Source organism: Bipolaris victoriae (assembly GCF_000527765.1).
Source record: "Bipolaris victoriae FI3 unplaced genomic scaffold scaffold_20, whole genome shotgun sequence".
NCBI classification, from domain to species: domain Eukaryota; kingdom Fungi; phylum Ascomycota; class Dothideomycetes; order Pleosporales; family Pleosporaceae; genus Bipolaris; species Bipolaris victoriae.
In genome coordinates, this window is record NW_014575372.1 from 638 (window position 1) to 13,496 (window position 12,859).

Here is a 12,859-nt window from a genome sequence, read left to right on the forward strand (position 1 = left end):
TACTCTACTATATCGCTAGATAAACTCTTACAGCGCTCTTTACACTATCTTACTCGCCCTAACCCGGATTAAGCTTAGAGAAGTATTAGCACCCAACCCCGTGTAACAGTAGAAACGCGCTAAAGAGAGTAAACTATCTTAAAAGTAGTAATAATAGTATAATAGAACTAGATATAATATATAAATATATAAGTAAATAGTAGAAATGAACTAAAATAGTATCTTATTTTTTTTACGCTATATAGGTCTAAAGTAGGCTATTTTAGACTATAATATAGTGGTTTTAGTAGGGTCTTAGCAAAAGCGATTAACTAACCCGTGAGGTACTCTATAACTAGTAGTTGAAAGCTTTATTTTTTAGAAGGTACGTATTATGGTAGGGCGTTGTATTAGCTGAACTATTATACGCACTAACCACACGCAGTAGTGTGGGGAAATGCGGAGCAGTGGTGATGACGATGATAGATGATGATATCGGGCTGTAAGATTTCGGAAAATGGAAGTGGGTAAGATGCATATACAACTAGAGAGGGTGCATGCATAGATAAATGGTGGGGGAAAGGCGTGCTGGCCGATCCATACTAGCAACGTCGTATCTCAATATCCATCACGCATTGGATCGCGATGACGCTATTTTGCGCAATACGATCTCCAAGCAGCATATATTGAAATTGTTCGTATTGCATGATGTGATTGGCCCTGGCCGCTTCTTCTTATACAAATGCTATCATTGCCATCATCTATCTATACACCATCATTCTACTTTTGTACAGTGCAATTCTGCTCAAGCGACCTCGCCCCAAATCTGCTTGACCAGTTGCTTCTTGTTGATCTTTCCCATAGCGTTCCTCGGAATAGTGTCTACAACCTTCATCTCCTGGGGAATCTTGTAATTGACAAGTATTTCCTTCAACGCCCTCCTCATGTCAAGCGCTGACCAGGGCTTGCCTCCCTTGCCAGCAGTTTTACCCTGTTCTGAAAGCACAACTACGGCAGCGACCTTCTGACCCCAGGCTTCTGAAGGTAGACCGACGACAGCGACTTCTTCGACCTGTGGGAGAGAAAGCATCTCCCGTTCGATTTCAAGAGCGGAAACCTTTTCCCCACCGGTCTTGATAATGTCGGCTGACTTGCGACCGTGGATGAAGTAGAGAGGGCCCTTTGCCCATGGCTGATTGCTCTTACCCGCTCCCTCGACGGCCCTCCGGACTGCGACATCACCAGTCTTGAACCATTTGCCTTGTCCGTCGGCATCCTCGGTGAACTCCTTAGACGTAGCCTCGGGGTTCTTCCAGTACTCCCTAAAGATAGTTGGTCCACGTAACTGAATCTCGCCTTGTCGCTCGCGGCCCGTTGCAGGATCAATCTCGTCGCCCACTTCTATAACCTGTCCAGTTTCAGTATCGACGAGACGCGCTTGCACCGAAGGAAGTGGCCAGCCGACCGAACCATCCACACGATCCTCAAAGTCGAGACCGCAAGAGAGGGCCATGCCAACCTCGGTCATACCATATCGCTCCAGCAGTACGTTGCCTCCGCTAAGCTCTGTCCATGCCGACTTGACGGGTGTGGGGAGGGCGGCGGAACCTGATATGTTGAGGCGCATATTTGAGGGGTGAAGGGCGGTCTTGGTTGCAGCCTGTAGCTCGGGCGAGAGACTAGGATGAGAGGCAAGCAGGCGCGTGTATATGGTTGGGACGACGGTGAGGAAAGTAATGGGCTTCTTGACCGGGTCAGGGTTTGGCAAGAACGGAGCTGCAAGGCGCGCCCAGGCAGCTGAGGCGTTGAAGGGAAACTGGAACTCAATGGTGCTACCAGCAAAGAGAGGCGTAAGCAATGCGTTGACGGTGCCGTGAATGTGGTGGAGGGGGAGGACATGGAGCAGCACATCATCGCTGCTGTAATTCCATGCCTCTAAAAGGGACTGCGACTGAGCTGTTAGCACATCCTGAGGAAGCAGCACGCCCTTGGGTCGATTCGTGGTGCCGGAGGTGTAGAGCATCATGCCTCCCTGGTTGCTGCGGGGCTCCTCGAGGGTGACATAGTCATCCGTCTTGCCCATCATAATCTTGTCCTGCTTGTAGTTAATAGGCTTGGTCGTCATGCCTTCCTTTAGCACCTCATCGGCCTGGCTCTGGAACTTTTCGGAGGAAAGCAGCATCAAGGACTCGCTCTGGTCAATGATATAGCGCAACTCGTGGGCGGGAAAGGCGGGCGACAGCGGTACGGCAACGGCATGGGCAGCGAGAATGGAGAGGAGTGTCACTGGGCGGAGGTTAGTAGTTGCGCTGGTATGAGGCTACAGACGAGTGTAAGAGGAATGCGCACCTACATAGTCGTAGCCGTTTTCTACGAGGAAGGAGATGCGCTGGCCCTCTGCACTTGCGCCATTGCAATTCCGCTGCAGCTTGTCCTTTGCTGCCGCGACGTCGTTGACGAGCTCTCCGTAGGTAAAGGAGCGGCCAGATAGTGAGTGTACAACTGCTGTAGACTGGCCATTGTGCTTCTTGATAGCCTCGAAGATGGGCAGGCGGGGCAGAGTCGATGCCATTCTGACAGAGTGCAGGGCAGAGGGTGCAAAGCGAGGGGAGCAGTGTGTGGTATAGGCCGTCGGTGGTGGTTTATGTCGGGCGAGGGTGCGCAAGAAGAGGTGACGCGCCCACATGGCGGCAAGAGATGCGGGATCTGCGCAGGAGGATGCGGGTTTCGAGGGTGAAGTGCTGCAGTGACTGCGCCCGAGTCATGCTGGCTCTGTTTGTGTCGCGCACCGCTGGTGAATGCCAATGCGGACTGGAAAAATAGCCTTGTTGAACGGAGGACGCAGTAATGGAGACGGTAATAATATTTCGGCAGCTTTCTGGGCTGAGTGGCCGCTTCAATTGCTCTTTTCCTTCTGCTCCATACTTTCCGAACCATGACGCGATCCATCCGAAAGCCGATCGCTTTCCGCTTTCCGACCCCGCCTTGGCACGCCTGCATCGGCCTGTCGTCTTACCTACTACCTACTACCTACTACCAGTAGTGCTCATGCAACCTACCTCTTTTATCTTCACCACCATCGCGACGCCCAATTAAGAATACAGGGATTGTGCATGTTCTTCCAACGAACTAGCCTCGCGGGACGGCGCTTTATGTCAGCCATGGCCCAATCCATGACTCCAATGGAAGACGCTCTGCGGACAAAGGTGACAGACATCTGTCCTACTATGATACATATTTGTATTTCATAAATCCAAGGACTGACTTGTTGTCAGATCACAGAGGCGTTGAAGCCTACAAGTCTGGAAATCTTCAACGATTCTCACAAGCACGCCCATCACAAGGCCATGCAAGGAGTGACTAGCAGAGAAACACACTTCCGGTAACTAAAAAAACACTGCAACATGACACACCTCATGTATCTGGCACTGACTCGCTCAGCGTACACATCACATCACCAGCCTTCCAGGGCAAGATGCAGGTTGCAAGACACCGCATGGTCAATGCCCTGATGAAGGACGAAATGGCAAAAGAAGGCGGCATCCACGCCCTGCAACTCACCACTCGCACGCCAGAAGAAGACGAAGCCAGGAAGCAAAAGGAAGCCGCACAGTCTTAGGCACCTTTGTTTGTATTTTCTTTTCTCTGTATACTCCAAATACCCAAATGAGCGTGAGCTCGAGGCAAAAAAGAATCAAACATAAACACCCGGCAGACCTGCACTGTCACGAACGACACAGCCATCCTCGCTGCACCCTGTCACTTGCAACTTCTTTTCGTCAATCTGTCCACATCTCAATCTAGCCGCTGTCCCTGCCATCACACGGTCCCGCCCTGGCAGTGCAACTGTTTCTAACGCCAAGATCCTCACAGCCTCCAGCCGTGTTGCACCAGTACACATGGTTGTTGATACGCCCAGAGGTGACAATGGTGCCACTGTAGCAGTATCCACAGTAAAGGCCTATACTGCCTTGAGCTTTTGTGCTTGCCTCTTTGTCACGGAGCAACATACCTGGATTTGAGAGTCGGATGCACCTGCACGCCCGTTTGTCAAGAGTGGCAGGCTCAGGGGCAGCCTCGGCGACTGGAGCAGCGTCGCGTGCAACGTTTTCAATGGCGTCGGGCGCTGCCTTGGGGAGAGCAAAGACGCCATCGGCGATGAGGAGGGTAGCGAGCAGAGTCTTGATGGGAAGCATGATGTTGGAGACGATGTATCTTGTCTGATTCCGATTCAATGGATGCTGAAACGACTTGTAGGGTGCCTCGTGAAAACCGTCTTCCTCGACCTTGTTATATACCTTTTTTTCGAGTCTGCCTTCCACCATCCCTACTGCATCAACCACCCCCTCGCCCTCCTCTTCCCAAGTCTCCCATGATTCACCGGTATGATGCATCCATCAAGCAGCAACCCGTAGCTTCCAAGACTACACAAATTGAATACGATACCCTCAATGCTACACGATGTTGTACAGGAACCCAAGACTAAGCAGTGATGGGAATAGTGTGCCATGATGTTAGGTCAAAAGAGCACAGCTTCCCCGCATTCTTGTCCATTCTCTGTATGTAATGTCGGTCGTACACTGACATGATCATGTCACCTCCACTTTTATTATCCAATCGACCTAAGAAAAAATATGGTTAGGGAGACCGGACTATTTACCAGAATGCGAACAATGCGACCCTCAGCGATGGGAATTATGGGGACTGGAGGGGTGGGTGAACTTCCATCGAATCACACAGGAAGTTTTGAAAATAGATTTTTTTTTCTTCTAGTCACCCCATCTCCATGTCTATGGGCAATGCCACTAGGGAATAACGCTTCCAGCCAAAACTTGCTTAGACACGGGGGTGACTTGGAGGAAACCCGCTTCTTGCACAGTAGTACCAGCTTTTTTCAATGCCCTCGAATGTGTAGTACACACGGGACGAAGCAGTCTTCTCTCCTAGAATAGCACCTTCTTACTCCGCAACAACCTGCCCATTCAGCTTGCCACCCTCAATCTTGTCCCCGCCCTTGAACTTGAACTTCTTGAGCCCCCGCAAACCCACGTTGATCTTAAAGCAGCATCCGGCAAACTCATCAATGGGGCCGCCATTCTCGCCGCTCGTACCACCAGCACTAGTAATGAACAGCTCCTCGCCCACAAAGCAAGGACACGTCGGCTGGCTCGTCGGCACCTTGATCTCGGCGACAATCTCGCCCTGGGGCGAAATCCGCAGGACGCAGGACCCACCGTGCAGCGCCGTCCACATGTAACCCTCCTCATCCAGACAATGGCCATCCGGCACCGCATCCTCTCCATATCGGTTATCCTCTGGCATAACAAAGTACGGCCGTCGATTCTTGATCTCGCCCGTCTGGGCATCGTAGTCGAACTGGTAAATTGTCTTTGTCGGGCTATCTGCAAAATACAAAACGTCGTCCTGCTTGTTCCACGTGGTGCCGTTGGGGATGCAGATGTCATCCATGGGGCGATCGAGACTCAAGTCTGGGTTGAGGCGGAATACCGCGCCGTCTGATCGCATGTCCGAGACCAGAGGGTCGAACATGAAGCCCGCCCAGAACCTACCTTGGGAATCCACAGCGCCGTCGTTGCCGCGGAAGAGTTCGTGCTTGTTTGCGCTGATTTCGGACGAGGTCCAGACTTTTTTCAGCCAGTGGTATTCGCCGGTTTCTTTGTTGGCGACACCAAAGCCGTATTTGCCGGCGAAGATGAATTCCGTGTCGTTGCCTTCGATGTCGGCGGTGCAGCCGATGGAGATGTCGTAGTTTTTGATGGTTTTGAAGCTCGAGGGGCCCTTTGCAAGGTCGACGCGCATGATGGATTGCTTCTCGACGTCGAGGAAGCGGATGCTGTTCCTATCCTCTTCCCAGAAGGGGCCTTCGCCGAGGGCGCAGTGGGTTTTGAGCCATGGCTATGCGGAGAGACAGTTAGTGATTTGGAAGTTCTTCTTTGCCAATGAGAATTGACAATTTGTGTCTGTGATGTTTGCGTGTACCGACATGAGCTGGATACCAGATACCCTTTCTCATGTCTTTGTTGCAATGCTCATAACGGAGGGGCTGTATGACTTTGGCGGGGTAGGTCTCAAGAGCTACCTCACCCCCTCCCCCACTTCCCGTCTTTCAGAATATCACACAAAAGCAAATACCCAACATACCTCTGTTATCTCATACTTCTTAACCTCAGACATTTTCAAAGATATCTCACAACCCGTCTCGTTTGTCCCGGGGCCCACCGACGTTTTCAATTCCCTTTTTAAATCCCTCTCTTAGCTAGCCACCGGCTGATCGACTTTGCTATGCGTAAGAAACGTGTGCGTATGTATGTGTGAAGAAGACTGTTTAAAAAAAGGGAGAAAGGGGGGAAACCTAAATCCATACCTTATTCATATGACGTCCCGATGAGCCGCTGTTGAGGCTAGGAACGGCTTCCCGCTTTTGACATGTCGACCTCTTTCTGGCCCGCTTATCGCTGCCTTCCCCCCTCATTCCTTCAATCTACTGCGCATCTATGTAACCAGAGTAGCCCATTCGCATGGGTTTCTAACCAGAAATAAGTGATACGTATACCATAAGCTTGGGAATTGGTGACCCGGCTTTCGAATATACAATTCTCATAGTACATCCGTTGAGATGGCGGATGTCCGTTGCCGGCTAAACGGTCCGCGAATGCCTGTGCAGCTGAACGCACGTTTTTTTTCGGATCGTTGTACTCTTTGTTCCGGGTAAAAAGTCAACGCAAGGATTCATCGTCTCTTGCTTTTCTCTCTTTAACTATACAGGTAGAGCCGTGTTGTAGGTATATTGGTTACTTTACTAATTTGCGTTTGGGGATATTTTGGCGACCGGGCCGATAAGGTCCTTTGTGAAGCATATGTACTTTATGGGATTCAAGATTTGGTACAGGATTTTATGCTATTTGCTTTTATCCGGATAGAAGTCTTGCTTGATGTTGTCTGAAGGATGTCGGTAAAAGTCGAAGTCTGTTTGGAAGGTTGCAATATCGAAGATCCCGTGGTGTTGAGGTGCGGGTTTACAAGTACCGACGGAACATGAAGGTATCAAGATAGTATCCGGCAAAAACAGTGGTCAAGCTCAATGATTGTATGTTGATAAACTCGCAGCTAAGAATGAACAAACTGATTGTTTTGTTGGTACAAATGACTCAAATGATGCCCTGACGTGCTTGTATTCTCAAAGCAGAGTAGCGCAAACCAAATGCACCTAATAGTGATTGAGTATCCGTAATCGACGTAATTTCAAGTTCTCCCAAATGTACTCGTACAGTGCCCAATACATATACAGCAAAAGTCCAAGCTTTCAAGAATGCCCAACTTCCAAACGCGGTTCTTCACATGGATTTCCCTTGACCCCTCATCTCGTAGAGCTGGTCTATCAGATTACACCCGCCTCTTATTTTCCCATAGTCTTGTCCTTGAGCTCCCTCGTCTTCTCAGCAACCATATCCGTAACTCCCCTTGCCTCGCTCTTAACCTCCTCAGCCGCGCCTCGAGCCCTCTTAGCCATTCGCTCCTTCCATGCCTTGTCCTCCTCGTCTCGCATCTCAAGCTCTCTCAGCCATCGCTCCCTCTTTTCCATGCGCTCCTTCTCTGCAACCTTCTTCTCATAGTCCTTGCGCTTGACACGGTCCTTTTGCCAGTACAAGTTTCCTGCGACTAATACGGCAATGGTGAATGCTTGTGCGTAGAGACGGCGGCGGAAGTAGACGTTTGTCATTTTGTGGTCGCCCTTGCGCATGGAGCGGGTTGCGCCCACAATGGCCCAGACGGTGAGGCCACAGCCGAGGGGCACGAGGGGCTCTTCGCGGAGACGGCGCCATATCTTGTCGATGGTGTTTTCGTTGTAGAAGTCCCTGGTACAGATGTAAGCAATTGAGACTTCAGATGCATGTATGTCGCCGAATCAATTGAGAGATAGTAGATACTCACTCATTTTCGTCAAAGGAAGAGGGGAGGGGCGCGCTGTTGGGAGGACCAAAAGACATGGTGGGCGCAAGATGCAAATGCGGAGGTGGCGGACAAGTCGCGTGGGTCGATGAGAGCAAGTTGGTAATTTTTACATGAATTTTTGGCGCTTTTCTTTATGAATCAGAGACTCCAGGCTCAATTTAATACTGAAGAGAAGCTCTAGAGACACTGGTAGGCTACTGCAGTAGATTGTAACTTGGTTCAAGATGCGGAGCAATCGATTATCTCACCACTCTCGGCCATCGGCCCTTCTTGATTTTCCAGCACCGATGCGGGTTGCGGCCTAGAGGAGACAAGAGCCTCTCAGGTCCCCCCCAGAGTTCGAGGACAAACGCTCGTCAACTCCGCCTGTCACTTACACCCGTCGCCTTCAATGAGAGACGAAGCGACACGCCAAATTCCCTCGCTGCGCCATGGACGATGAGGCCGAGTCGTCTCGCGCACCGCAGCGCCATGACGACAGCGCGCCCAGTTTGGCGGCCCTGGAGGCCCTGGAAGATGCAATAGCTCGACTCGATGCAGCCGAGGAGCGTGAAAGAGAGAAACAGGTGCAACAGAGGCGGATGGATGCAAAGAGGAAGCGCATCCAGATGCTGGGCGAGCTGCTGCGTGACCTGGACATGGTTGTCTACGTGGAACTTATTACTCTCTACCATCTCGAGTATGCGCCCCGACGGTGATGCGCTGCAACTGTGCCGCTGACCACATACACACTGTAGTTGCTCATTCTTTTGGCTGGCATTCAAGGCCTTTATCCACGGCACGCTGCTTACCCCGATTCCCGACACCGTGACGGTTACCCGGCCGCCAGACGAACCCAAGCCGTTCCTTCCGCTGCTCCTCTTTTCCTTTGGCGTAACCTTTCTCCTGCATCTCACCTACCCGGCACCTGCAGCTGGCGAGGACACACGAGGCTATCTTCATGGCGGGTTGATGATTGACTTCATCGGTCAGCAGGGCCCCACGAGCAAGTGGAAACTGGGCGCGCTCGATATATGCATACTGTTCCTGCAGCTCGTCATGGTGTCAGTGCATGTAAAGAGGCGGGAGCTTAAGAAGAAGCTAGCAAAGCTGGCAGCTGGTGGAGGAGGAGGCGCAACGAACACCACCACCAACCGAGCAACGTCAGACTCGGCTACAACAGAAACGGCGGCAGCAACAGCAACAATAGCGAATGCCAATGTGGGCCGCGGGCAGGATGCCGATGACGAGGAGCGAGGAGTGCTGCACCGAACCGACACGCTATCGGACGTGGGCGCAGAAGCCGGGAGCGAAGACGACATGCTGCTGGCCGAATCCGAGTCGGGTCATGCAGATGCCATGGAAATGCTCAGCTCGGGCCAGTGCGTGATTGGCGAGTTCACGCTGCTTGACACGCTGGTGGAGGAGAACAGGAACTACTCTGCATATCGGCTGACGCGAACGGAGAGCGGCATGAACGATATGCCCGAGACTTTGCGGAGGCTCAACACTTTGCGCACCCGCTTCGGCGTTGGTCGTGGCTGAACGCAAGGCAAGGCAGTGCAGGTAGCAGTAGTGCAACCAGTGTAAGCGAAGGAGCTGGGTGGCTTTTTCTTGTTTCCTTATCAAACGCCCATGTTGGGTTTGTGATTGCTCCACGCCTGCAACGTTTCTTGTGCTTTTGCATCTCCGCGCAACTGGGATTCCTGTGTCCCCGGAACAAGTAAAAAAAGGGCCCCCCACATCGTCCTACCCTACCTTCTTTTACCCCACGCAACGCTTTGCATGTGAAGTCATTGCCCCCACGTCGCACTCGTAATACTACCATATTGGATGCAACCCAGAAACAGCAATGCCATGTTACACACTGGAACGGGGGTGGGTGTATGTGTGTGAGTGTAAGATACGCGGACTGTGCAAGTGCTGTGCTCTCACGCGCCTGGTCTTGATCGCAAATGTGTGTGTGCGTGCAGTCGGGTAATACATCGTAGTGTAAGATTAGTGAACAGCCAAACCCAAACCAGCCCTCAACCCAGATAGTAAGTAGTCATAGCATGGGAAAAAAAAGAGATCACATGACAAGCCACATTCGCAATCCTCCTTGCTTCCATAACGTTTCCTTTGTTTTTCCAAAGGAACACATGCATACAAAAAAACGCACAAACGGCACTTTCCATGCTTTACATACTCGCCAAGCCACCATGTATGTCAAACCTACGCCATGGCTTTCCCGAAAAAGAAAAAAGAAGAAAGGAAAGAATGGGGGGGAAGGGGGGGGGGGAAGAAAAAGCCATGCAAGCAAACGAAAAGCACAGCACACCGATGATACCAGGGTTAGGTTACGGTAAGGCAAGTAATAGCAGCGCAACATTTCGGCTCTGTGCCGCTTTTTTTTGCTTTTTTGCAAAAACGGCATGCCGCGCCCGCGCTCGTGCCCGTCATCACACACATACACACTTACTTTACATATACATATACACAAAAGTCCCAAGCCGCCGCCCCCGCGGGCGCCCGCGTGCGCACACACACGCAGCGGTGCGATGCACGCCCGGCGCCCGTCATTCCCGCGTCTCCGATTTCTTTTGACCCAAATTCTTTTTTATCTTTTTTGATTTTTTGAGACATCCCCTCTTTATCCCCCCTCCTCCGCTTTTATTTGTTCTTGGGTGTGTATCTTCGCCAATCTGAACTGTTTTTTTGGGAGGGGGAGACAGGCTTGTTCCCGCTGCCGCGGCGGCAACGCGGCAATGCGGCGGTGACGACGACGACGACGACGGACGGGTCGGCTTTTGCCTCATCGGTGTGCGATGGGGTGGGACGTGTGTACGATATGTTGCGTCAGTTTAAGTTATTTCGCTTGCTTGCCTGCCTGTCTTGCAGCTTTTGCTTGGTGGGTGACATTCCGAGATCCCCTTCCTTCCCCCACTCACCGTCTTACGGCAGATGCTGGGCCGTTGATTATCATTTTTTGATTCGTGGTGTTGCCTTTTCTTGCCGAGTGTATACGGCATTGAGATCGGATTTGCGGCACAGCGTAGGCGAGGGAGGCGGAGTGGGGGTGTGGGATGGCGGACGGGTGGTGATACAACTGGGTTGAGATGGTTCTACGTACCGATTGAACTACTGCGGGTCTGCATGTCACCGATATGGATGTTTGGGGGGTTTTTACTTGCATGCCGTAGGCGCGGACGGTCGGCTATGTCGTTTGCCTCTTGATTCCTTTTTTGCTGTGTATACGGGAAGTTGGAGTCGCCCCCATCTTGTGTCTCGTATTTTTTTTTCTTGGAGTGGATGGTTGGGGGCGGAAGGGGGTAAATCTTGCTTGCACTGTCAGACAAGGTACGTACTGTAGGAAGCGGGGCTACAAGTCTGTGAGTTACGTGGGTACGTGCTACGTACTTTTGATACGCTTGTGCTTGTCTTCCTTCCAAGTCGGCGGTCGACGATACTCACCGCTTGTCGCGGCATATAGGTACAGAAAAGGTAAAATCAAACTTGATAATAGCCTCTTGTTCCTTCGCCACTTTGACAAAGCAGTACACGTGCGGTTTTGCTGCCCACTTTAATTTCCACATGGACAGCATGGATGATGCTCCAGCGTAAGAGGAAGCGCCTATGTGTCAAGCAGCAGAGGGAGAGAAAAAAAGACGCAACTACCTCAAACCAATTCGAGAGGGCCTTGCATGAATTAGAATTTCATCTGTCTCGTAAGTTTTTGCTTTTTTTTTTCGTTTAACAGCGATTCGCGCAAGTCCGTTATTGGGTAGTGAGCAAAAGAAGCGACATGCATGTATGTCTGTGTGTGTGTGTGTGTGTGTGTGTGTGAAAAGCACGCAAGCACACCTACGCACACACACACACCTAACTCTAACACATGGTGGAGATACACGTGTACCTGGGTGTCGGGGTCACCTACATACAGCCCACCACACACTTGCATCGAAAACGGGCCAGCATGCAGGTGTGTGGTGGCAAATAAATGTAGGCAGTACGGCCCAAAGGCAAAGACTGGTAGCGGATGCAACCAAAGTAGTCCACATATGCTGCTGCGCGCGCGCCGTCCTCCGAGTAATGGCGCAACCTGTTTGACTTGCAGGCAGCGATCGCATGAGGCGTTACGAGCGGCTTTTGTGACAAAATAAAATCCCTACGTGTGCATGCAGTTACGACGTACGGTAACGAAAGGGAAGAGGGGCGGAGGGCTATTGGGGGGTGGAGGGGGTGGAGGGGTGTGTGTGTTGCTGCACGAGATCCAAAACGCTTCTGCAGCCTCATTCTTTCATACATGTTCTTTACTCGCCTAGCTGTTTTCGCCTTTTCTTTTTTTATACAGGGAAGAGGGCGAAAACGGCTGCAGATAACGAAGGGGGATGCGGCAATGCGGAAAGGTTAAAAGCAAGACGATCAAAAAGTAAAGCAAGGAGGTGAGAGTGTTCGTGGTGCGTCATCAGACACCACTTTGCTCTGGTCGCAGCCAAAGCAAACATGACGAGCAGGTGCGGCGCACTGGGCCCCCCGTCGGCGGGGGGGCGGTTAGGCGGAAGGGAAGGCAACGGTTCGGAACGTGCGTTGCGCCCAAACAGTCGTCCCCAAAACTTACCATGCTTACTTGGTGCTCTTGCGTCTTCTTCTTTTCTTTTCTTTCTCCATTATTTCTTTCCGCCCTCAGCAACCAAAGGATACGAGCTGCATGAAACAAGAAAAAAAAGGCTTAGTCCTTTGACCCTGCTTTTCAAACCCGACTAGGTTCTTTGCAAGTGGTGTGTGTGTGTGGGTGTGTGATTGTCTAGAACATGGGGAAACTAGAGTGCACATGCGCACACATCCCCCGCCTGGTCATCACGCATGCAAGACACACACACCCTCTTCTAACACACACACACACACACACACACACACACATATACGGCTCGGAGACATGTGTGCG

At 51.4% G+C, this 12,859-nt stretch overlaps 7 protein-coding genes across 7 annotated transcripts; 2 read left to right on the plus strand and 5 right to left on the minus strand.

Moving 5' to 3' along the window:
* Window positions 1-784: 784 nt before the first annotated feature.
* COCVIDRAFT_92407 (hypothetical protein) lies at window positions 785-2,551 on the minus strand (the record flags this gene model as incomplete). Its single annotated transcript, XM_014703718.1, has 2 exons — window positions 785-2,265; window positions 2,329-2,551. 2 exons carry the CDS (start codon window positions 2,549-2,551, stop codon window positions 785-787), a joined length of 1,704 nt encoding a protein of 567 aa, XP_014559204.1.
* A 589-nt stretch (window positions 2,552-3,140) lies between these two features.
* On the plus strand, window positions 3,141-3,598 carry COCVIDRAFT_24379 (hypothetical protein; the record flags this gene model as incomplete). Its single annotated transcript, XM_014703696.1, has 3 exons — window positions 3,141-3,185; window positions 3,255-3,361; window positions 3,421-3,598. The coding sequence occupies 3 exons, from the start codon at window positions 3,141-3,143 to the stop codon at window positions 3,596-3,598; spliced, it is 330 nt and encodes a 109-aa protein (XP_014559182.1).
* A 181-nt stretch (window positions 3,599-3,779) lies between these two features.
* COCVIDRAFT_92229 (hypothetical protein) lies at window positions 3,780-4,175 on the minus strand (the record flags this gene model as incomplete). The annotated part of the gene is made up of 2 exons (XM_014703719.1): window positions 3,780-3,940; window positions 3,992-4,175. The coding sequence occupies 2 exons, from the start codon at window positions 4,173-4,175 to the stop codon at window positions 3,780-3,782; spliced, it is 345 nt and encodes a 114-aa protein (XP_014559205.1).
* A 763-nt stretch (window positions 4,176-4,938) lies between these two features.
* On the minus strand, window positions 4,939-6,174 carry COCVIDRAFT_13754 (hypothetical protein; the record flags this gene model as incomplete). Its single annotated transcript, XM_014703678.1, has 2 exons — window positions 4,939-5,895; window positions 6,142-6,174. The coding sequence occupies 2 exons, from the start codon at window positions 6,172-6,174 to the stop codon at window positions 4,939-4,941; spliced, it is 990 nt and encodes a 329-aa protein (XP_014559164.1).
* Window positions 6,175-7,396: 1,222 nt separating this feature from the next.
* On the minus strand, window positions 7,397-7,988 carry COCVIDRAFT_92475 (hypothetical protein; the record flags this gene model as incomplete). Its single annotated transcript, XM_014703720.1, has 2 exons — window positions 7,397-7,856; window positions 7,933-7,988. 2 exons carry the CDS (start codon window positions 7,986-7,988, stop codon window positions 7,397-7,399), a joined length of 516 nt encoding a protein of 171 aa, XP_014559206.1.
* A 396-nt stretch (window positions 7,989-8,384) lies between these two features.
* COCVIDRAFT_35473 (hypothetical protein) lies at window positions 8,385-9,477 on the plus strand (the record flags this gene model as incomplete). The annotated part of the gene is made up of 2 exons (XM_014703721.1): window positions 8,385-8,632; window positions 8,691-9,477. 2 exons carry the CDS (start codon window positions 8,385-8,387, stop codon window positions 9,475-9,477), a joined length of 1,035 nt encoding a protein of 344 aa, XP_014559207.1.
* Window positions 9,478-12,257: 2,780 nt separating this feature from the next.
* On the minus strand, window positions 12,258-12,548 carry COCVIDRAFT_92313 (hypothetical protein; the record flags this gene model as incomplete). The annotated part of the gene is made up of 1 exon (XM_014703722.1): window positions 12,258-12,548. A coding segment is annotated over one exon (291 nt), but the record flags the coding sequence as incomplete, so codon positions are not given.
* Window positions 12,549-12,859: the final 311 nt, after the last annotated feature.